This window comes from Lethenteron reissneri, chromosome 25 (assembly GCF_015708825.2).
Source record: "Lethenteron reissneri isolate LAM-NWPU_2019-01 chromosome 25, ASM1570882v1, whole genome shotgun sequence".
In the NCBI taxonomy this organism is placed as follows: domain Eukaryota; kingdom Metazoa; phylum Chordata; class Hyperoartia; order Petromyzontiformes; family Petromyzontidae; genus Lethenteron; species Lethenteron reissneri.
The window spans coordinates 4,055,255-4,080,200 of record NC_083803.1 but is presented as its reverse complement, the minus strand read 5'-3'; the positions used below and the strand labels follow the sequence as shown (position 1 = coordinate 4,080,200).

General features: G+C 52.7%; 1 protein-coding gene across 1 annotated transcript in view; it reads left to right on the top strand.

Annotated features, from left to right (window-relative positions):
* Positions 1 to 23,162, top strand: part of PCSK2 (proprotein convertase subtilisin/kexin type 2) — a 33,317-nt gene extending 10,155 nt beyond the window's left edge. Inside the window, 11 exon segments of the mRNA XM_061558944.1 lie at positions 1,871 to 1,984; positions 3,087 to 3,195; positions 3,318 to 3,355; positions 6,237 to 6,313; positions 7,889 to 7,977; positions 11,101 to 11,276; positions 15,555 to 15,770; positions 16,144 to 16,244; positions 16,652 to 16,879; positions 20,148 to 20,202; positions 20,204 to 23,162. Coding sequence (XP_061414928.1) covers positions 1,871 to 1,984; positions 3,087 to 3,195; positions 3,318 to 3,355; positions 6,237 to 6,313; positions 7,889 to 7,977; positions 11,101 to 11,276; positions 15,555 to 15,770; positions 16,144 to 16,244; positions 16,652 to 16,879; positions 20,148 to 20,202; positions 20,204 to 20,665 — 1,665 coding nt within the window. The 3' untranslated portion in view covers positions 20,666 to 23,162.
* The last annotated feature ends 1,784 nt before the right edge of the window (positions 23,163 to 24,946 follow it).

Here is a 24,946-nt window from a genome sequence, read left to right as displayed (position 1 = left end):
CCAATCTCCAAAGCTCGCTCTGCTCAGCTCTAATACGCTGTGCCCAGCGGCTTAAGTAGCAGCATTCAATAGCTACCTTGCCTCCTCCGCACGCAATTATCACCATTGCAGGTGTCGTCAATTCCAGGTGGCTTTTTTTTTATTCAGCTGCAGGACAGTGCTCATCAAGAGGGGACATTTAAGCGAGTTGATAGTTGATAGCGAAACGTGTATTTCCTATCTTGACATTGTCATTGTTGGCTATAACACACAGTGACTAAGCCAGTTGCGGTGGATATGAAGAATATTTCATTATCCGTCCGTGGACACATTTCATTTTGGATTTAGTCAGGGCCAGCCTCGACGGGAATGGCATCCTGAGTGAACACAACTTTATTGGCACGTGTAAGTAAACTGCTAAGGGGCTCTCATCGGAGGCGAAGTCAGAGGTGTAGGGGAGGGGGGGAGATCACACACGCAACTTCTATCCCCCCATCACATCTTTGGGGGGCCTGGGCGGCCGCCCTTGCCCAAGCCCCCCACCTCGAAAGCATTTGCGAAATATATTTATTATGCCTCCCGCGACTTTGAACCGACATCGTCAGCCCGTCAACCAGCATTCATTTAACAAAGTGCAGCTTTGCCGTGTTGGAGCTCGGCCAGGCAGGGGGGCGGGCTGTAAAGAGGACATTGCCATGCGTGACAGCTCGCACAGGTGACTGAGGCCACCTGTCCTGCCACTGCGCTTGGCCAGTCGATCGCTGTTCTCCAACACTCGAGGCGTGTGACTTATTAAAGTATAGTTTATTTATTATTTATTTTACTGGGTAAGACCCACTGAGCTGTACAGCTCTTTTTCAGAGGCGACATTGGCCACGAATGATAGCGCAACGAAGTGGCTTATCATGTGCACATTCATAGCAGCCAAATACTCTTAAGCGCCTGTTTATAAATGTGGAGGGAAAACCCGGAGGACCCGGAAAAAAATCCACACGACCACGGGGAGAGATACATGAAAGCTGAAAGCTCAAAATATACAGCAGGCATCAGGGTCGGGATAGAACCCACGACCTCCTGTGGACCAGGCGAGGTAGTTAACATCTCGCCACAGCGGCGACTCTCGTCAACGTGTAGTTCTGACTTCCCGCGCGTTGTCCAAATCCCCTTCCTTCCCCCCATCGTAGCAAAATATAGCAAGAGAAACAAGATCCTTTAATATGACTGTCATCACAACGATGAACACCGCTGGTGAAGAAGCCACCCATTGACCCGAGGCAATTTGGCCGTTTTGTTTTTTTAAACCCATCTTGATAGTCACGCTCACAATACAATCGCTATATTTTACAATGGCACATTTTTTTGTTCAGTTGCTTAAGACAACTAAATAAAAAGCAAAGTTGGCACATCTATTCACGACGGAGAGGCTTCCGGCCGCCGTGGCAATGCGGAATTTTCACTCCGAGCTTCAACGGGCCGGTAACTGAGACGAGCTCGATTTGAAGCTTTCGTGACTGCAACGATTCCTACTCTTTGTGTTTTTTCGGTAAAGTCACGTAGGTAAAAAAATAAAATTAATAAAAGTATTAATAGAAATAAAAGAAAAAATCACATTTATTCTTTATTAATTTATTTTATTTCTATTATTACTTTTATTAATTTTAATTACATTTTTTACCTACGTGACTTTACCGGAAAAAAACCTAAGAGTACTGAGACGAGCGCCAGTCGTCCGCTGGTTTAATCGGAGACACAGATTAAACCACTGTCGTTGCCATCTCTGCTGCGACCCACAATCGAGGGCGTTTGTCACCGCAGTTGTTCTCACCGCAGTTGTTCTCACCCCCCCCCCCCCCCCGCTCGTTGCTCCTCGTGCCGTGGATGCGTGCGGCAGGTGAAGCGCGTGGTGCAGCAGGAGGGATACTCGCGAAACAAGCGCGGATACAAGTCCCTGGACAACTTGAACATCGACATGAACGACCCGCTCTTCAGCAAGCAGTGGTACCTGGTAGGAAGGACCCCCACACCCAGATTGTTATCGCCGCCACCTTGTCTCGGGTCGCCTGGGATTGTTGACATGTTTTTGTTTGAGTCAGCCGTCCGGGCTCTTCTGTAAGTCTTCTGCGAAATCTTCTTGGTTCTTTCGGTAAAGTCACGTAGAAGGGAAATAATACAATAATAAAAATAAAACATAATAATGACTTTACCGAAAGAACCAAGAAGATGAATCCCTGCAGTCACGAAAGCTTTAAATCGAAATTCTTCTGCGAAACATTACAATTCCCGGTTGTTAATTTTTTTACGAGTAATTGTTTTCCCCTGCACCTCCGATTAGTATGGTTGGCTACGTACGGCGCGAAAGAAGTTCAACACACATACATACATGAGGCGTTTAAAATAAAAAGAGCACGCCACTCAAAGCAACGCGTGTACACGCAGCTCTGCTCTCCTCCAGGATTGTGACATTCTTCCCATTACATCTGTTCTGCTTCGTACCTCAAGAGGTGGCAACCTTCGTCACAATACATGGGCTTCATTTGCTAATGGTCCCGGATTAATGTTACTTTGCGTGCGTTTCGCAACCTGAGGCTAAAATGCAAAGTGAACGCTAAAAGCACTGCACTTAGGGGCTAAAGAGGCGCTTTCTGACGCAATGAAACAACGCCGTCCCATTTGTCCGCCATCACGTGTGCTCCTCGGCACCCGCAGCTCTTCCAACGATGACAATTAGCAAGTCTGTGACAAATCGTTAAATAACTCGATACGTGACAAAATCGATACGTGACAAATTCGTTGCGCCTCTCTGCGCGGACGAGTGGTGGATGTCCATCCCGTGGAAAATGCGCTCTAAGCAGAAGTCGTGCACCTGTGAGCTCTTAAGCGGACACGCATTTCCTCAAGTGTTCCATGATGCCGCACCGTGTTCACAGTCCTGGTGGATACGTCTCTTGTGTCTCTGTTGCGCTGTCGCTCTCCTGTGCCTCCTTATTACCCCCCCACCCCCCCACCACCATCCCCCTCCTCATGCCCCATATTCACGGTCCCCCCCTGTCGCCCCCCACCCTCGCACACCCCCTCCCCCTCCCCACGTCTGCCTCTCGATGTCCTAGATAAACACGGGGCAGGCAGATGGGAAACCTGGACTGGATCTGAACGTGGTGGAGGCTTGGGAACTCGGCTACACGGGCAAAGGAGTGACCATCGCCATCATGGATGACGGTGGGTCCGTTTTGTGTTTGTTCAAAACAAAACACAGGGCCACGTTTTACAAAGGTGTTCTATTGTGAACGCTGCTGGTCTTTGTTGTGTTACACCGCTGATGTTTTGTGCATCGACCGCAGGTATCGACTACCTTCACCCGGACCTTGCCGCCAACTACGTGAGTCAACGCACACTCGCTCACTGCCGTCGACGCGACGAATCGCGAGCGGCGTTGGCGCGCGTAACGCCCAGCGAACGGTGCTGCTGAGCTGTGTGAGATCTGATGAAGTGGTGCACGCTCAGGGCGATTTGATCATAGCCTCAACAGGGTCTGTGGACGGTTATTTTACGTAATATATATTTTTTATTCGCATCACGATCATTATTTTGCTGAGTTATGCGTACTCCTGTGTGCAACGCGCACCTGGATGTGTCACCACCTAACGAGAAGCTGCAAGGCAAAGGACAAGCGGAGTGGGGAGTGAATGCAGTGGTTGTGACACCACACCACCGGTTACTGAGATTCACAGCAAAGTTAGCCGCTGTGGCATCAAAGACGATGTCACGGCGCCATTGATCCTCCGTTGTACAAACTGCAGCGCACATTGGAGGTTGACATCCGACACGGTGACACCACGAACGACCAGGGCTGAATTCCTTGCTCGATATTTTGGGGAACACCGCTGTTGGCTGGCTTAAAAAGTGATCTATCGGCGTAAGGCACTCCCACTAGAGATACATGATACGCGCATCCATAATCCTATATTATCGCGCCCTATATTCCTATAATGCTAGCACAAGTTTATAGGAATATAGGGCACAAGGACAAACATGATGCGATACGGATGTAGCACGTCATATATGATTCGCAGAGCAGCATCAAGGATTGTTCCAGCTGAGATGCAGCATTCACCACGGCACCTGCAATAGGGCTGAACGATTAATCGATTTAAAATCGAAATCGCAACTTGAAACAATGTGATTAGCAAATCGCAAAGGCTGCAATTTTTTACGATTTGAAAAGTCAAATTACTTTCTTATTGTAATTTATTTATTCTTTTTTATTATAACTTGATTTATTTAACTTTACAATTGTTCTATGTTTGAGTGTTCTATTTCATTTTAAAAACATTTCTAAATACCTGTTGGACGCAATTAATATATTTTAAGTTCTCATCCTTGCATTGGAATAGATAGAGTAGTTCATATTTTGATGGTATCATGTGGTAATGCTCCATCACATGTTTTAAATCTATTACACAGTGATTATTGAACTGAAGCTTGACTTTAAAAATATTTAATCGCAAATAAAATCGCAATATCTGTCAAAAAAATCGCAATGAGATATTATCCCCAAGTCGTTCAACCCTCACCTACAGTCAGCCCTCGAAGCTCCCTCGCCATCAACCAGGAGCATGGTCAAGAAGACGCTTTGAATGGTTAAGTGGGGAGGGGGACACAGACTACGAGTTAGGCGCACACAGGAACAACACAAGCTGAAGTGGCTCATGAATTCTGCCCGCTTACATTGTGCAAGGTTTACGCTGGTGGTCGCCCGAAAGGCTTGTTCGACATCGAGTGGCTTAGCTTTGTAATGGTTAACTAATGCGGGACGATGTGCAACATTGTTCCCGGCCTGCAGCAGCAATAAAAAAAAATATATAAATGAGCAGGTAGTAAAAGTGTAGCGAGCGGAGTGTGCACTTAACCGGGCTGACAGTGTGAATGGAATGGATTTGTAATGCACTTGCAATGAAAGTCTGCGTGTGACAATCCCCGCCTTGTTTAACGCATCACGTAGAATTAGGATTCTGCAACAACAAAAAATGGGTTTTGTTGAAAAGTGAAATCGCTGGAATTGTCGCTTTTGTTTAGTTTTGCTCAGCCCTGCATTAAAACTTGAAACTGGGGGTAATGGCAATAATGTGATTGAATAAGAACGTGCGTATTCGTGGTAAAAGGGTGGCATTTCAACAGTGAAACACATTGCTAAATTGCATTACAAATAAGTGCCGTAACAAACTGTGTACATGCCTATGCTTTTTGTCTTTGTATTAACGTTCAATCTGGAATGGTATTTATATTTTTTATATCTCAAATGAGTACCTGGTGCGGTGGTGTGTAAACATTGGCCACTAGGGAGACAAAGGCGGTCGGACGTGCTGCTGGCCACCCACCCCCTCGTGTGCCGTGCAGGCCTTCATAGGTGCTCGCTAACAGCACTTGCCCCAACAGCCTGCTAAGGCTACACGGGGGATCTTAGTCTTCATAAATGGCAATAGTATAAGCGACGTGATAGGCCACATTTTGAGATATGCGAATGTCACCCCAAACTTTACTTAATAGAAGAAGAAAAACCTCTGACAATGCAGTACATACTATGACTCAAAATAATCATAAGCGGCATTGTCGAGAATAGATGATAAAATAGAAAAGCGGACAATGCGACTCCATATTCCCGTCTCTCCACGATAATAATAAAAAAAAGTATTTCACAATCCATGGCCTGCACGGGGACATCCGCACTCACGGAAGTACAATACTCACAGAAGGCCGTGCTGATGATGGGTTGTGGAAGAAACGCATTACTTTATGTCAAGTAGACGGATACATGGAGACGATATATTGTACGCTTATTTATTTCATTACCTACTATGGCATCACTGCTTGGCCGGTGCCAAGGTCTTGGAAGCAAGGACGAGGCGACTCAGAAGAGGAGTGGGTGGGGAGAGTCGTATTACTTCTCATCACCGGCGCAGAGCCCCGAGTCTCCACCACCAGCCCCCTCCAAAGGGTGATCCTGTAAACAGCAATGAACCAAACCTAATGAACAAAAAGCGGAGTGAATCTACGCATTCGTGCCGAATAATCCCATCTCGCGGTGCGTCGAGAGGCGAAAGACGCCGAGATTTACGTTCACGCCGCGATCCAATTAGACCCTCCGACGGAGGGCTCGCGTAAAACAAAACGCCACTTTGAACAGATTAATTCTGCCGGCGTTGGTTATAACAGGCGAGGCGACGGGTAAGTTAATCAATCCGTGTTTGCTCTGCTCGCAGCATGCCGAGGCCAGCTACGACTTCAGCAGCAACGATCCCTTTCCGTACCCACGCTACACCGACGACTGGTTCAACAGGTAACGCGCGCACGTGGGACGGTGCGCGCAGTGTCCCCCGCGGGGTAAGAGAGAATTATGAATCGAGATTTGAAGTTTTCGTGACTGCAGGAGTCCATGCTCTTTGGTCCTTTCGGTAAAGTCACGTAGGTATACAATAAATTAAATCACGACGTTTCGATTGCACCTGACGATGATTGCTTGTCGTGATTTAATTTATTTTATTTTATACCTACGTGACTTTACCGAAAGAACCAATGAGACTGCCACAGTTGGCTTCGTCATTTGTAAGGGTCCAGAGTTGCGATCTCGATTCGGGGTCAATTCAGACGCTCATTATAATTATGATCGCCGCTCGAGGTTGGATGTAAGTCAGAATATGAACACTGGAGGAATCCGATGAGCTATGAAGCTCTTTTTCACATATGTCCAGTAGGGGCGGGTGAGAACGTTACAACAACAAACAGTATAAGAAAGGTAAACAAATAACCCAAATCTTCTTGGTTCTTTCGGTAAAGTCACGTAGAAGGGAAGTAATAAAATAATAATAAATTATTTTATTTTATTATGTTTTATTTTTATTATTTTATTACTTCCCTTCTACGTGACTTTACCGAAAGAACCAAGAAGATGAATCCCTGCAGTCACGAAAGCTTTAAATCGAAAAATAACCCAAACATACAAAGAAAATGAAACCATCCCCATTGTCCAAGGCAAAGCCCACTGAGGTATTAACTTATTTTTCAGAAGCGACCTGGCCGCAAATGATAGCTCAACAAAGTGGCCCATCATTAGGACATTTATAGCAGCAAAATAATCTAAATAATCTCAACGCATGTTTCTAAATATGGAGTGGAAACCCGGTGGACCCAGAGAAAAAAATCCACGCGACCACGGGGAGAAACAACGCAAACTTCAAATATACAGCAGGCGTCAGGGTCGGGGTGGATCTTCCGACCTCCTGCATACCAGGCGAGGTAGTTAACATCTCGCCACCGTGACGCCTCGGGGGGGGGGGGGGGAAGTCGGCAATAGCTTGTCCAACGGAAAGGTTGACTGCACAAAAGGGATGTTCGCCGTGGGATATCTGGCTCACGGCCACGAGTGGGTTTAAGCTTCTTCCCGGCATGCTCGAGTGAGCAGAGATACGCGCCGACGTCGCCTTGGAGTGGAAATGAAATGAGATGATGTTATTTCCCCCTCAAGCTAGGCTTGCAATGTGCGCTTCGTGTCTGTGTGTGTGCACGTCTGCGCGCGCGCGCGTGCGTGTGATGCGAGGAGCGGTATCACAGTGGTTCGTTCACTGCATTATTAACCCGGCGACCCAAGTTCGATTCCCGTTCACGGCGGGACATCAGCGGCGAAAATATTTGAAATGTCTCTGGGCCCCTCCCACCCCCACCTTCTTAAATGGGTACCTGACGCGGTGTCAAAATCTTGACCACTGAGGAGACTAAGGTGGCCGGGCGTGGTACTGACCACCCACCCTCTCGTGTGACATGCCGGCCTTAATTTGCACTCGTTAACAGCACTTGCCCCAACAGTCTGCTAAAGGCTATACGGTGGGACCTTTGTCTGTGTGTGTGTGTGGAGCAGCCATGGAACCCGCTGTGCGGGGGAAGTTTCTGCAGTCGCCAACAACAACGTGTGTGGAGTGGGAGTCGCGTACAACTCGCGCGTGGCAGGTACGCGAGTCACGTGCACAAACAAGAACAAACGATCCCCCCAGGTAGCCTCGACACGGACTGTCGGCTTGCAAGTTGCTGCTCGCGGCCACCGCTTATTGCCAACACGGCGGACGATGTGCGCGGCATGGCCAAGCACCACGCCCAGACGTGACTCAGATAGTTGCCACTGATTGTTGCCCGCTGCCGGCTACGTAATGCGGTGCAGTAATTACGTATGAAACACACCGGCATTGGGCGGCCCACACAGGCATTGCTCGCCGCACCGCTCCCAGTGGCTTGTGAAAGAAGCCTCTCTGGCCCTTTTCTCCATCCACAAGGTAAGAGGTCTCTGTTGTTCAGGGCACACGGGTCCCACACCTTCTCTCCCGCAACGCCCCCGAACTTCGCCTCCCGCTCCCTCTTTTAACCTCTTCCTGGCTCCGTACCTCGTCGCACCCCGTCCCCGTCACTCATCATCCACTCTTTTTTTACGATCAGTGGAAACAAGAAGATGCTCGGTGTAGTCGGCACTTTGCTTCGTTCATCATCCTCTCTTACCATCACCTGGCGTAACCGTCCCACCTGACGGCTCACCCAACCCTCCAGCTACTTTTCCCTTTTGAACGTTCCGGCCAATCCTCTTGCTCTCCGTGCTCTAACCAATCAGAGCGTGGAGTGTTTTCCCCCGCCTTCTTTATTTCTGTGTCCCAGGGATCGTGCGAAACAATCACTACACTTGTACCAGTCATTGTACAAGCCCCGAAGGTCGAAGCGCCTTTTCCAGAGCTGATGACAAAAATCACCCGAATGGGCCCCAATCCATCCTGATTGCTAAGTGTGGTTGAGCCCCGGTTAGCAATTGGACGGGAGGCTTCCTAGAAACACCAGGTGGTGTTGCTGATTTGGATTGTGAGGGTAGCCGGGAGCTGGCAGCAAAGCAATTGATTATATAATCCATCTCTTGGGAGGTTTGAGTGTTATTTCCTTATACGTGTGTGGGTTTTCTCCCGTGTGTTCTAGTTTCTATTAACACAGTGCGAGCTTCCCGTGAATAGAATTGGCCAAAATCCAAATGCAGGGCCCTCCTTAGTGACTCTTGGGACAATATACACGTCCGTGTGTTGCTTGTTTAGGTCACGTGAATAGTTTTGTTATGCTGATGACACCGGGTGTAGCAATTCCGCAGAGCTCCGCACTCACACGTGGGAAAGGCGTTCGATGAAATCCGACTTGATGGCTGGCTCACACCCATCATCCTGCTCGGGTCGATACAATTCGCACCACATTGTTGCGAGCCAGCAGTGCTTATTCTGTGGCGACGTCGGTCCCGGTCAACCGAACGTGGAAATTTCCACCATGACAGGCTTGCTTGCAGAGGTAAACACTGACAAACGCTCATTTGAGGAGGGAGAAACACCTTTGACTCCGTAATGTTACCACCGTCTAAAGCGGGTTTTTATTTATTTTTTGCGTTGCCTGCGGGGAAAAAACGGATGCTAATCACGTACAATAAATTTGCTGTCAGTGCTAAAGAGACGTATTATTGACCCTGTTGCGTTTGATCTCAGTTTGCGTCCACGCGCTCCCCCCTCCCTCCCTCCCAAGATTAGTCCCTTGCTCTCGTCGGCAATGGCAGCGGACCGTGAATTAAATTGCTTGCAGCAAACGCTCGTGTCACCCCCAACCTCGGCTTCCAAATTCATCAGCTCCTTTGACAGCTCGGCGCGGGCGCTTTCCTCCTCCTCCTCCCTCCTCCCCGGCAGAATGACAATGACGTAACCCCGCTCGGACTGCCGAGGCCACGGCACTGCGTGTACCCTGTCAAGGGTCTGCGCTGTTATTCCACGGGGCTTGATTTCTCCACACTTGAGTTCGTGTGATACCCCCCCAACACCCGTCTCCCCTCCCACCCACCCAACCATCAACATCTCGCCAACTCCTCCAACCAATTAATGTAACGGGCGATCGTCGCTAATACGCAACTGTTGCGTTCTGCACGTGCCGTCTGTTCGCGCGGCACGATACGCCAGGGCCGCGGCGGCCGTGGCATAAATCACCATGGCATTAAAACACGACGACGACGACGAATTAAATTAACTGTCAAAAGTGAGGACTGTTCCTTCCCCGGAGTGGCGGAATGGGACGCGCCGCAGTGTGCGGCTGATGCAGCGGTGTGCGGCTGATGCAGCGGTGTGCGGCTGATGCAGCGGTGTGTAGCGTTGTGCGCGTGGCGCGCGTCGCGGGAAGGAGGGCCGGGTAGGGTTGGCGATCGCGGTGGCACGGGCTGTTCCGCTTGGCCGTGCCCGTGCATAATGCACTTCGGCAATGAATAGCGCGGCAAACCCGACGTGTAGAATGGGATTGTGGGTCTCGGGGATGTGGTTTGCCGGAGCACAAATGTACACGAAAACAGCCGGGAGTGAAATTGACGCACGTGCCAGAAATAGCGCACTTAGAGCGATTAAATGCACCGTGGTTCGTGCCTTCCACCCGTACCCGCACGTGTGCGCCATTGGGTGTCGGCGTGCACGTGTGCGTCTGTGTCTGTGCACGTGCGTGTGTGCAGATCTGCATGTAGGTGTACGCCTCCCCTAGGTCGACTCAGCCTCAAATGAGTACCTGGTGCGGTGTGTAAGCATTGCCACTAGGGAGACAAAGGCGGTCGGGCGTGGTGCTGGCCACCCACCCCTTCGTGTACCGTTCCGGCCTTCATAGGTGCTTGCTAACAGCACTTGCCCCTACAGTCTGTTAAGGCTATATGGGGGATCTGTATCTTTGTATGTGCGAGCACCTGCTGTTGTGTGCGTGCTGGTGCACGTGTGCCCGTGCGTGCCCGTGCGTGTGTATGCGGTGGCATAGCTATCCAGCGTGCGTGGCGGTGCTACTAATCCCGGGTCAAATGCAAATACTTCTCCAACAATTACAACAGTAGATGTCTCTTAAATAATGAGCATTTACCCCTTCGCGGGCGCTAGCAAGAGGAGGGTAAAGATTTGGCAAGGGGTGCTCCCGTTTCACGCTTTGCACGGGGGGGGCGGTTGGCCAATACCAAGTGCTCTGCGCGCCACCGTGCCTCTACGGCTCCGTGCACGCGCGTGCGCACGTCCGCGTGCGTGATTCGCGCGCGTTCCCGTGTTGCAGGCATCCGCATGCTGGACCAGCCCTTCATGACGGACATCATCGAGGCGTCGGCCATCAGCCACCTGCCCCAGATGATCGACATCTACAGCGCCAGCTGGGGCCCCACGGACGACGGGCGTACTGTGGACGGCCCTCGTGAGCTCACTCTGCAGGCCATGGCCGACGGCGTCAACAAGGTTCGCTCCGGGAGTCGGGCGAAGATGGGCCATCGGGCAGAGCGGCTGTGGGGAGTCGAGAGGGCGTAGTGGGGGGGGGGGGTCCGTGCGATCGCGAGGTGCTGCGGACGGGAGGCAGCGCTGCAGGATCTGGCGAGTGCGCGCGCCGACGCCTAATTGGGAGGAATTCCGACCGCGAGGCTGCGTTACCCATCCCCGCCGACCTGGCTACGCTCGCTTGTTCAGTGTCCGCGTGGCGTGCGAAGGCGCTGTGCACTCCTCTAAAGCTTGGCGCCTGCTCGTTAAGATGACTCCGTTCGCTCGTTAACGCCAGCGCACGTGCCGTTGTGTGCGGGGAGCGGTGGCGCAGCGGTTAGCGCGCTCCACGAATAAATCGGTGACACGAGTTCAATTCCCGCTCACGGCCAACACCTGTGATGAATATTTGAAACGGTCCTGGGCCTCCCCTAGGTCGACTTATTAGGAAGACAGAGGTGGCCAGCTTGATGTAGGCCACTTAACCCCTTCGTGTGCCGTGCCGGCCTTCATATGTGCATCGCTAACGGCACTTGCCCCAAAGTCTGTACGGGGGGTCTTTGTCTTCATTCGGCAACAATATCTCATCGCTAGGTCTCCTGGGTGCGTCCCCTCCGCTCTGTCACGAAGAGAACCGCGAGCTCTCTCACCTGTTGCGTCCCTGCACTTGATAATTGAACTGTAATTATACTTTGCGCTCACATTGTATCCCAATACAAAGATGATGAAAGCCTTCTGAAGAGCGACAATTTTTTCGTCCACATTCTATAAATAGGAATTAAGCACGTCCATATTTTAAAGAGAAACCCTTAAGTAATGTCCACACGCAAAGCACGGAACGTAATTGTTCGTGGAAATAATTTGACGAAAAATATCACGCGATGCCCGTGAGCTCATCGACACACCCAGACTCATTAAGGCTCCCACGCGGCCCGCTGAACATCATCCCGCTGGGAGGGAGGGGGTTGTCGCCACCACGAAGACACGCTGCTCTCTCACGCGCGCAACCTCAGAGAGCCGAGGCCGCAGTTCGAATCCGGGGATCCTCGTTGGCCTGGGCCTGATCTCATTTGCAACGTCGTCCCCGATTCCCCGGCCTCGCGGGTTCTTTACGCTGGGATGTCCGCGAGCATCGCCGACGGGAAAGGGCCGTTTTGCGCCGTCGCTGGACATCTGCTCTCTGCAAAGTTTCCCAAACGACGCGATCTCGACACGTCGTTGTCGCTGTATCCCTCGGGGTTTGTCCATTGCGCCGTGGACCACGTCTTTCGCTCAAGTCCAGGTTTCCACTTTCGGGGGCATGCGGTTGTGCGTCAAGAGTCACTGGCTTGTGATTCGCTAGGCACGTGTTTATTTCATATTCATATCGGCTGAATTCGGTCATTGTGCTCACAAGTACGTGCACGGAATCACGCGCGTGAGAATCGACACGTTGCAGTTCATTGAAATCTTGTGAAAATGATTTGCTGATGTCATTAAGTGAAATTCTAACAAAATCGTACGGACGAGACAAAAAGTAATCAGTTCTGAAATCAAAATTGGATTCCCTAATCGTGACAATTCATTGAATTACCAGGATGGTGGAGGGTGGTGTGAATGACGATATGCCCATAACACAGGCTTACTCTTTGGTTCTTTTGGTAATGTCACGTAGAAAGAAAAGCAAATTAATAATAGAATACGACGTTTCGATTGCAACACAGGCAACCGTGATCAGGCTTGTTTGTCCAATTTCTAGAAATAACGCATTGCTATGAATATGTGTGTGTGTGTACTCGTGTGCCGTAGGGAGCGGTGGCATAGCGGTTAGCGCATTGCGAACCCAGTGACCCGAGTTCGATTCCCGCTCACGACCAACACCAGTCGCGATTATTTGAACTGGTCATGAGCCTTTCCTAGGTCGACTCAGCCTCAAATGAGTACCTGGTGTGGTGTATAAACATCGAGACAAAGGCGCCCGGCCTTGCTGCTAGCCACCCACCCCCTCCTGTGCCGTGTCGGCCTCCATCGAAGCTCAATAACAGCACTTGCCCCAAAAATCTGTTAAGGCTATACAGGGGATCTTTGTCTTTGTATCTCTGTGCACGACGTGTGTGTACATGTGGGTGTGTTATTGTTTGTGGAGCACCACGCGCAACTGTTTTATGATATCCATTGCATCGACGAAGGAAATTTCATTACAGATCCATTACGCCTTTGGTTCATTTATCATAGCCAATTGATCCCTTTCATGGCGAAGGACATTGTCTTGGAGACAGACTCACTCCAATGCACAAGGGAAGTGTGGAATACAAACAGCTCTCTCTGGTTAATACCGTGCGAGCGAAGTGGCATATACGTACACCCTGGTTTACATGTACATTATCCAATGTGTATTAAAAAAAGGTAAATATAATGAGGGCTGGGGAGGAGCGGTGGCACAACGGTTAGTGCACTGCGCTCTGAATCCGGCGACCCGAGGTCAAACTCCAGGAGCCACTCCTGGGCCCTGCAACAAGCCCCCCACCGCTCCCACCTTCACCTCCACCAACTCGCATTGACCCAGCATCGTAAAGCCAGGGTCATATACCCCACAGGACCACGACGGCATGGTGAGGCCTTCACCCAGCAATAGATCAACAACGGGGCTGTACAAACAACGAGCGCTTATGAGGGATTCGTGTGAGGCAGTACCGCAAGTAGGTATGTTACATACTCTTTGGTTCTTTCGGTAAAGTCACGTAGGTATAAAATAAATTAAATCACGACGTTTCTGGCGCATCAGTTGGGACAACCACAGAAATACAAATTCTCTTTTTCCCACTTCAGCAATTGTTTCTTGCTGTGGTTGTCCCACCTGATGACGGATGCTTGTGTTGCGCCCGAAACGTCGTGATTAAATTTATTTTATTTTATACCTACGTGACTTTACCGAAAACTTCAAATCTAGATTGAAGGTATGTTACATGCCTGTATGGAGGTAGTGACCTCCTCCGTCTGCGCGTGTACATATTCGTTGGGGTGCTCCTGTTGCTTCCTCGTGAAAAAGATGGACCTTGCATAATGTAACAAGCTGAGCCTCAATGAGGTCCCCGTTTGTTCTTGTGGTGTTCTGCTTGCAAGTGCTCTCTAATAGTCAAGGGGGTCAAGAGGTCGTCACACCAAATGGCTGGTGTGGCACCGCCACCTCGCCATCGCTTCTGCTAGAATTCACAGCTGTCGTGTCGTCAGCACGCGGCTTCCAAGGCCTACTCTTACAGGCTCACCACCACCACTGCTTGCTGTTAGATATTCCCTTTGGTTACCGACCCTGTTTGACTTGCCCTCCTCCGTCCTGCAAGTGTGCGTCGCCTCTGGCAACCTCCCCTTTCTGATTACATCTACAAAGGAACTCATCTTATCCGTTTTGACTTGAGGGGCAGTGGGGGGCGCCTACCCCGGATTCCATTATCCGCGAGGATTTCCGCAAATTGACTCCACTTGTCCACACGGAAAAAATTCCTGGACCCTACAGCTCCCACGGATAATGTGAGTCATGGGAAGTAAGCTCTGCTCTACAGATTTTTCTTCCAGCATCTCTGTGCTGAACGTGCATCTCGCTTCAGCGCGGGTTATCGTGGCTTGTGCTGAATAGCTCTACCGATGCTTTTCTCGTAGCTCCGCGTGCGTTTCGGCACGATGCCCCCCCCCCCCGTACTTCGCTCCACGTGCCGAGAGCTTTCTTCAATAATTCCTGAAGGAGTTATTCCGCCACGCGGACACGAAACGTCCGGGCATCATGCCGAACACGCGGTGACACGCGAAAGGGGCCGTCCATAAATGGCGTCACGCACCTGAGTGGGGGGGGGGTCAGACATTTGTGACGATGTGTGACGAGGGGGGGGGGGGGGTGAGAAATGTGACGTCACATCAAAATGCGCAACTTTAAATAAATATAGAATTGTTATAACAACACTCCTACAACATCAGAGTGCAGCGCCACATTAAATACGCACTACAATGACAATAGTTTAAAGCGATTTGAAGCATGTTTTATTTTCAAAATGGAAATATGTTTTTTTTTGGGGGGGGGGGGGAAAGCTTTATGACGTCATATTTGAGGAGGGGGGGGGGTCTGACTTTTTGTGACGCCGTGTGACAAGGGTGGGAGGGGGGTAAGTAAAAAATCGTCCAAAATCGCGTGACGTCATTTATGGACGGCCCCAAAACACATCGGATAGCTTCCACGTTGCTCGCCGCAAATCCCAACCACCCATCGCCCTGACGCCGTCGCCCCTCCTGCAGGGCCGCGGAGGGAAGGGCAGCATCTACGTGTGGGCGTCGGGAGACGGAGGCTCCTACGACGACTGCAACTGCGACGGCTACGCGTCGAGCATGTGGACCATATCCATCAACTCGGCCATCAACGACGGGCGCACGGCGCTCTACGACGAGAGTTGCTCCTCCACGCTCGCCTCCACCTTCAGCAACGGGCGCAAGAAGGACCCCGAGGCCGGCGTGGTGAGTTTTTTTTAGCAACGGGGAGGAGGAGGAGGAGGGGAAGAGGGTGGCTGGGAGGACACGGCACCCGTGGGCTTGAGTGGGGAGCTGCGTTATTGACGCGCAGGTTGACATCGATGGGATTCCGCTAATGGAATACGCGTTTGTGACTAATTGTGTTGCGCTCCTGAAAAACAAATGAGATGAAAATCCAGTGGGTTGTAGATGTGTCGTGCCTATAATAGAGGAGTGAAGGAATTCCTCATTAGCAGCAGCCTAATGCATCAGAGGCGTGCAGCATCTGCGAACAAGCGCAGCTCCTTGGCGTGACAGACGCACGGGGTGAAAGGTTTCACGGGAACCACGGTCGTGTCGCGTGTCGCTCCCCGGCCAGGCCACCACGGACCTGTACGGTAACTGCACGCTGCGACACTCCGGGACATCCGCCGCAGCCCCCGAAGCAGCCGGGGTGTTCGCCCTGGCGATAGAGGCCAAGTAAGTCACCACACGCGCGCCCCCCCCCCCCCCCCCCCACACATTGGCACGCGATTGCACGCCCACAACACGCACTCAATCTGCCTACTCGCAACAAGAAAAAAACTACTTTGGCAGATTATTTCAGGTATTCTAGGACACCTCCATTATAACCACGTGCTAGGACGAAGGGCGCCATTGCTCGAAACGTCACCGTTTGCACACCTTTGCTTTTGAGGCCACAGTGTTATCGACGAACTTGACGAGTCCTGTTCGCTCATCGTGCTCGTGCTACTAACACAAGCAGAATCGCTCAATGATTATTTCAATTATAACCGGGCTCATTCCTGCGTACAGCCGCTCAGCGCGGAGCAGTCGGCGTTAAATAATCGCTCGTTCCCACCACCGACCTTTCCCAACACGCGCAGCCCGGAGCTGACGTGGCGTGACCTGCAGCACCTCGCCGTGCTCACGTCCAAGCGGAACCAGCTGCACGACGAGGTGCACAAGTGGCAGCGCAACGGCGTGGGCCTCGAGTTCAACCACCTCTTCGGCTACGGGGTGCTCGACGCCGGCGCCATGGTGCGCATGGCGCGCGACTGGAGGAGCGTCCCCGAGCGATTCCACTGCAAGGGCGGCTCCATCACCAGCGCGCGGTGAGCGCCGTGTCACCGCTGCTGCCCCGGCTGCCCCCGCTGTCCCAGTGTCTCGGCGCTGCTGCCCCGGCTGTCCCAGTGTCTCAGCGCTGCTGCTCTGGCTGCCCCGCTGTCCCAGTGTCTCAGTGCTGCTGCCCCGGCTGCCCCGCTGTCCCAGTGTCTCGGCGCTGCTGCCCTGGCTGCCCCCGCTGTCCCAGTGTCTCAGTACTGCTGCCCCGGCTGCCCCCGCTGTCCCCGCTGTCCCAGTGTCTCAGCGCTGCTGCCCCGGCTGCCCCCGCTGTGCCAGTGTCTCAGTACTGCTGCCCTGGCTGCCCCGCTGTCCCAGTGTCTCAGCGCTGCTGCCCTGGCTGCCCCCGCTGTCCCAGTGTCTCAGTACTGCTGCCCTGGCTGCCCCGCTGTCCCAGTGTCTCAGTACTGCTGCCCCGGCTGCCCCGCTGTCCCAGTGTCTCAGTGCTGCTGCCCCGGCTGCCCCCGCTGTCCCAGTGTATCAGTACTGCTGCCCTGGCTGCCCCGCTGTCCCAGTGTCTCAGCGCTGCTGCCCCGGCTGCCCCCGCTGTCCCAGTGTCTCAGTGCTGCTGCCCCGGCTGCCCCGCTGTCCCAGTGTCTCAGTACTGCTGCCCCGGCTGCCCCGCTGTCCCAGTGTCTCAGTGCTGCTGCCCCGGCTGCCCCCGCTGTCCCAGTGTATCAGTACTGCTGCCCTGGCTGCCCCGCTGTCCCAGTGTCTCAGTACTGCTGCCCCGGCTGCCCCCGCTGTCCCAGTGTCTCAGTACTGCTGCCCTGGCTGCCCCGCTGTCCCAGTGTCTCAGTACTGCTGCCCTGGCTGCCCCGCTGTCCCAGTGTCTCAGTACTGCTGCCCTGGCTGCCCCGCTGTCCCAGTGTCTCAGTGCTGCTGCCCCGGCTGCCCCCGCTGTCCCAGTGTCTCAGTACTGCTGCCCCGGCTGCCCCGCTGTCCCAGTGTCTCAGTGCTGCTGCCCCGGCTGCCCCCGCTGTCCCAGTGTCTCAGCGCTGCTGCCCCGGCTGCCCCGGCTGTCCCAGTGTCTCAGTACTGCTGCCCCGGCTGCCCCCGCTGTCCCAGTGTCTCGGCGCTGCTGCCCCGGCTGCCCCCGCTGTCCCAGTGTCTCAGTACTGCTGCCCTGGCTGCCCCCGCTGTCCCAGTGTCTCAGTACTGCCGCCCTGGCTGCCCCCGCTGTCCCAGTGTCTCAGCGCTGCTGCCCCGGCTGCCCCCGCTGTCCCAGTGTCTCAGTACTGCTGCCCCGGCTGCCCCCGCTGTCCCAGTGTCTCGGCGCTGCTGCCCCGGCTGCCCCCGCTGTCCCAGTGTCTCAGTACTGCCGCCCTGGCTGCCCCAGTGACTCAATGCTGCTGCCCCGGCTGCCCCAGTGACTCGTTATTGTCCTCAGTGCTGGTGATTGCTTCATCCCAGCGCTGTGTCGCAGCGTTGCTCTCGCTCCACTCTCGCTCCACTCTCTCGTGTTTCCCTGGCCTGATCTCTCCCCTTTCCCCCGAGTCCGCTGCTACGCTCTAATGTAGTTTGGTTTTCATTTTTGTAAAGCATCATAGGATACGATTGTGCCCAGAAGCCATAGAATTCTAAATTGCTGTTGTCATCCACTCGCGATGGAGCTCCACCCACACCCGCTGCTACTATATTAGCAACATTTAAGGGGCTGCCGTTGGCAGCGATGAATAAGCAACACGTAAAACAATAACACGTAAAACGTTGCTACGTTGCCTTAGAATAGCAGCAGTTGTGGTGTCTAATAGGCTGACGTTCGCAGCGATGGCATGTTAAACGCCGCACGTGAATATCCATTGATTCGTCGATCGATTCTTACGTTCCCTTTACATCGGTCACATTTGCGCGCACGTGAGAATCGATTATTTGAAAATTATTTGGAAATAATAATAATAAGAAGAAGACGCGAGTGTTTGCCGAGGCTGTTTGAGCGAAAGCAATTATTCAAATGAGCAAAAAACAACACGCGCGGTGGACAATGTAAAATGAGACCGCGGGATAATGAAGCCAAGAAAATCATCACGAGCCAAGAGCCCAAATGGTGCGCGGGTCAAACACCGCGATCGGAGCCTCGCTGAATGTTCGTTGTCTACGAAATGTAAACCTCCTGACGGGTCGATTCAAAGCGCGTTGAAGCCTTCAGCTTTCTTAACACCTCCCAGATGTCTCGGTGCCCATCGTCGGTGCAAAAGGACAATCGACAAGCACGAGACAGCCGACGTCTCTGCTCTGACGACGCGGTCTCGGCCTGCTGTGTATTCGTCTGTTATCTAGGGCAGTGTTAATGACAAATGAGCTGAGTGTTGTTATTCTGGTTTTTTTTTACCATTCTGATGGCTGCAGTGGGGTCCTTTCACAGAATGTGCTCTCGACGTCAAGCACAAAGAAGCACTTTTCCCTTGCTCTCTGAATATTACAGAGCTGTGGAGTGGCTCCGAAAGTGACATCGTCGGATTTTTTCCAGTGTCTATCTGGGGTTTGTTGTATTGTTGTGTTGTTGTTGTTGTATTGTTGTTGTGTGCCCACTAGACTGGGCTTTTACTGAGCCGTGCGCATCAACGAGTGCTTTCACCCTTAGCCTCTGCCGACTAAGCCCTTCAAGTCCGGGCTTTCGCCGATTTGATGGCAAAACGAAATGCATTTAAACCATTGGCGCGCGGGGGTCGGGGGGGGGGGCACCTGTTAACTCGCAGCGTGAAGCGGGAGACCGTGCTCCATTTCATTGCCGTGCCTCTCTATGGGCACCTCCGCCCCAGTGTCCCTTCTGCCACGGGTGGAGCCTCTTTCCCGCTCCCGAAGCCACCCAGGCACAGCCCCGTGTACAGCAAGGCGCACGACAACCAGTGACGTTGATCGAGTATTTTTTGTCAATAAATCTCGCGGCTTTTTGGGTTTCGGTCGCGACTAGTGTTTGCGGAAGCGACCAGCGACACATCTGACGGCCTTCCGGGGCGAGGACGTTTAATTATTTAGTTTTCATGATTTTCTTACCTTTCCTATCGTTTGTGTATTATTTGTTTCGTGAACTTTCTGACCTGCCCCTACTGGACATCTGTGAAAAAGAGCTTCACAGCTCATCGGATTTTTGGAAATTGTCGTGACATTTCTGGCCACTTCAGCCGCTCCACCAAGCAGCAAGCAGCAGCAGCAACAACAGCAGCAGCAGCATTTGGCGACCTTCAGAAGTTCGTTTCGCACCTTTCCCCCTTTAAGGAATCGCTCCCCTTGCCGTTGCGTTCCGTGCGTTCCGTGCAGCGCCGTGCCGGGCCAGGGCAGGCTGGTGCTGACCGTGGACACGGACGCGTGCGAAGGGGCGCGCCGACCACGTTCGCTACCTGGAGCACGCGCAGGCCGTGGTGACGGTGAACGCGACGCGGCGAGGCGACCTCACGCTCAACCTCACCTCGCCCATGGGCACGCGCTCGCTGCTACTCGGCCGGCGGCCCCGCGACTCCGACTCGCGCGTCGGCTTCCACCGCTGGCCCTTCATGACGACGCACACGTGGGGCGAGGACCCGCGCGGCCGGTGGACGCTCGAGGTGGGCTTCGCCGACGGAGCGGAGGGCCCCGCCGCGGCGGCGGCGGCGGCGGCGCGAAGCGGCGTGATCTCCGAGTGGACGCTCATGCTCCACGGCACGCACTCGCCGCCCTACGTGGGTCAGGTGGTGCGCGACTCGGGCTCCAAGCTGGCGATGTCGCGCCGGCAGGAGCTCGAGCAGGAGCTGGGCGAGGCCGTGGCGCGAAGCCTCCGGCGGAGAAACGGCGGCCGCTAAGCGGCGGCGGCGGCGGCGACGACTAGAATGGAGCCCTCGAGCGCGCACGCACGCGCGTGTACACGCACACACACACGTACATTCACACACGCACATAGAGCATCTCACACGCGCGCTCACACGCGGGCGCAGTCCCTCACGCGCACACGCGTAAGCTCACACCCACGCTGACACACGCGTACGCTCACACATATGTTCTCAAACACATATGTATGCTCTCACACACATGCCGACGCGCAGACAGCAACACAGCACACACTGGTCCTCACACACGCGCACACATACGCGTGCTCGCACACGCGTACGTACACACCGGGCCAAGCTGAGTAGCAAATACCACGCGCATGTACACACACATGCACATCCAGCCACCGACATCGCTAATGTAATATGTACTCTGTTTCTATTGGGCCTATTATGAGTAATATTCTTGATCATAATAATCTCTTCTAAAGATGTTTAATAATGTGAGTTTTATTTTATTCCACCCCACCGGCACCGCTGAGCACCGACTTTTCATTTGGCTTTGTTCAAACTCGAATGCACACGTGGATATATTCCACGGAGGTCATCAAACATTTGCGGGAACACTGCCCGCACAAACGAGACGAGGAATTACGTGGCACTTTCTCACGATTGAAAAACAATGCGGCCAAAGTAATAAACTCCACGTCCGGACTGTGCCACGGGTCTGATCGATGCTGCGAGCTAACGCGTATCGACAGCCCCCCGTATTGCCCGTCAACTTTTGTGATGATAGCATATAGGGCGTTACGTAAAATAGATGTTTACTCCTCACCCCAATTCGGGCTCTCCGTGCTCCAGAAAACGCTCTCGCTCGTTCGTATGTGGGTGTCGTTCCTCCGATAAACAGAAACACGCATCAGTGGTTGGTTATTTTTTTTTTTTTTATAAATCCACAACACCACCAATTGTGTGCACATCACTGCCATAACTTTTTCCGGTAACATTCCGGCCTTCAAGAGGATTGGCTCCACAAACACTCTTTGCTTATTTATATTTTATAGCTTTGACAGCCCCACGGAAATGAGTAAAACAATTGAAATTCGAAAAAGAACTCGAAGGGAAATAATCACGCTTTCGAATTTTAACAATCGGCCGTGGCATCAACGCCTTGTGCTGCTGGTTCCGTCCACGGAGGAGCTGCAGGGTTAGAGGCACCCCGCGTATCGCGCTCCCCTCCACTCCCGACGTGCAGTCAGTCTCTACAGCGTTCCCACACGCCAGCATCCACAGGCTCTTCAGACCTCTTTGAGATGGTCCTCAGAATCGGCTGTGTAATGATGGGGCTGTGTAGGCTGGGCTGTGGGCACGCACCCGTGCCGCTTGAGAAGGGGACAGGCAGGTGAGCGGTCACGCGCCGTCACGCTTCGGGCGTTTCGGCTCCGCGAGCCCACGACAGCCTCTCGGTGCCGCCGCTGTGGAGTGGTCCTTCTGCTGCTCGCTGACGGGTCTCCCGCCTGGCCTCCACCGCCATGTCCTGATTGTCACAATCTCAGCCCCTCTGTCATTTATATAACGGAATCCCATTGCCTTAGGGCCCCGTTCGGTGTTTTCTGTTCACAATAGCCGCTCACAGTAGGCGCGCACAATAGCGTTCAAATTTTCAAAGGCCGCATAAATGAGCACGGCGCTCGGGATTCTGAAGCGTCTTTCCATCTGGCACCGGTCGCCCGTTGCGTTTTGAGTGCAGAAAAGCGGCGGAGTCGTTCTCTGATCTCGGTCACCCCCCTAAACGCAAGCTCCTGTGGCTCCTTCACGTCATTCCGCAACGGTCTGTGCACAGAGGCCAGCAACAGTGTGAGGATATGGCGACCGGCGGTATCCCAGACAGATCCTACGTTTCTGTAAATAGGAGACGCGGTTTTGCTTGACAGTTACTTGATAAATACTGCACACACACACCGGTGTCTAAGTGTTTCGGTGCAGTGTTTTTATCACTTCGTTTATAAATCTCTTGGCGTTTCGTGAGAGAGGGCCTTGCTCCTCCTCCTCCTAAAAATGTGCAATTTTAAGAGATGAGAGAAAAAAACGTCCCCGAGCCATGTGCCGGTGCCGAGAGATGTGTGCTCGGCTTGCGGCCGCATTTACGCCGGATGTCCATCGAAGAAAACATTAAAATTATTTATTAACATTTTGAGAGATTAATATATTTCAGAAAGAAGGGGGCGAAAAAAAACCCCTAAAATATCCTATAAAAAATATATAAGTGTACTGTTGTAGTCTCTGCCTGTTGAATTAATATTTGAATGTGAACATGAAGTACCGTATCGTCGTTTAAACATGACGGGGAGCAGAGCAATTTACGCCGTGTTCTCGCTGACCTGTCGCCATTCCAAATCTTGCCCTCTGCGTTCATCTCTTCTCTCGCGAGGTGTGTGTACGGAACACCTTCTCTCGTCAACCAAATGTGGCTTTAGTCTCCGTCTTATTTTTTTCCGGCTGCGTATTTACATAAATGTTCCAGTTTACTCTCTCCTCGTGCTACTGCCTCCTCGTGTCCGCGCGAACGTTGCGTTTGGATCCTGAGCGAGGATCTCTCCTCTCTCCCCTCGCGTGCGCCCAGAGCCGCGAGCGTCAAGATGGCATCCTTTGCGCCGGCTTCTAAGGCGAGGACGAAGCTCCTCATTATTCTCAAACTATTAAACTTGTTTATTTCTTTTTGAAGCCAGGTAAGACCCACTGAGCTGTATAGCTCTTTTCCACAAATGACAGCTCAACGAAGTGGCTTATCGCGTGGAAAATTATCAAATACTCTAAAACTCCGTGACGTTGATTCTAAATGTGGAGGGGAAAAACCGGAGGGCCCCGGAGAAAAATCCACGTGGGAGAGCGACACAGCACACTCCAAATATACAGCAGCAGGCGTCAGGGTCAGGATCGAACCCACGACCTCCTGTATACCAGGCGAGGTAGTTAACATCTCCTCGCCACCGTGATAATAATGAGAGAGAGAGAGAGACACGCAAACTCCAAATATACAGCAGGCGTCAGGGTCGGTCCAAATATACAGCAGGCGTCAGGGTCGGGATCGAACCCATGACCTGTATACCAGGCGAGATAGTTAACGTCTCGCCACCGTGGTACCCCGTGTCTCGGAGGACGCTTGCGCACATTTAGACAGCTTGAGCCCCTTTCCCCAATGGATCATGGGCTCCCAGACAAGATATTTTACTCTTTGAGTCGCAGCGGAGGTAGCTAAACATTTGTTGGCACCATTTTCAATTCTATTTTGAACGCAAGTGATCTTTTTTATTTTTGGGATTTTTTTATTTTGTAACACAACTGGGTTTATTACCATCAAGAAATGGGCACCGCGAGCATTCCTTGTTGCCCCTTGTCGTCTCGCGTGGCGCAGAGACTCGGCCAGAGTTGGAGGCAAGGGACGAGGCGGTGAGCGGGGAAGCCACTCTGCTGGACACACGCGGAGCTGTTACCCCTCGTGGGTGTGCTCGGTGGACGCCTGTGCGTGTGCCCTGTCTCTCTAAAGCCGTGGGTGTTGTTCGCATTGGGTGGGGGGGGGGGCGGTGGTGTAGCGGTTAGCGCTACGCTGCGCTACGAACCCGCCGACACCCGAGTTCGATTCCCGCTCACGGCCAATACCGGTGGCGATTATCTGAATGGGTCCTGGGCCTCCCCTAGGTCGACTCGGCCTCAAATGAGTCCCTGGTGAGGTGTGGAAAACATCGTCACTGGGGAGACAAAGGCGGCCGGGCGTGGTTGCTGGCCACCCACCCCCTCGTGTGCCGTGCCGGCCTCCGTAGGCGCTACTCGCTAACAGCACTTGCCCAAACAGTCTGTTGAGGCTATACGGGGGATATTTGTCTTTGTTGTTCGTATTAAATTAAAGCCACTGTTTGCTGTTCGTAGGAAGTAAGGGTATTGCACGTGTACAGGTTCGTGTAAGGGCAGCCGAGAAACTACATTGTGGATGACACCGAAATGCAAAACGGTTATAATCAGCAGCAGCAGCAGCCATGGTCATTCCACTGCTGCGTGAAGGCCTCGCCAATCCGCCGCCGTCACTTACGATGTCATTGTGATCCACCAAGCAAACCTGCACACGAGCTGATTCCTGGCCTTCTTCTCGGTCAACGTTCGGGGTAGGGCTCTAGCCCCCACCGTATGGGGGGAGGGCTTGCCCATGCCTCCGTAATCAAAACAAACGGGGTCACCGTGCGTGGGGGGAGCGTGCCAGTGTCTGTTGTGTTAAAGAACGTTGGTCCACGCAGCATTTTGTGCTCCGTTCAACACGTGGTA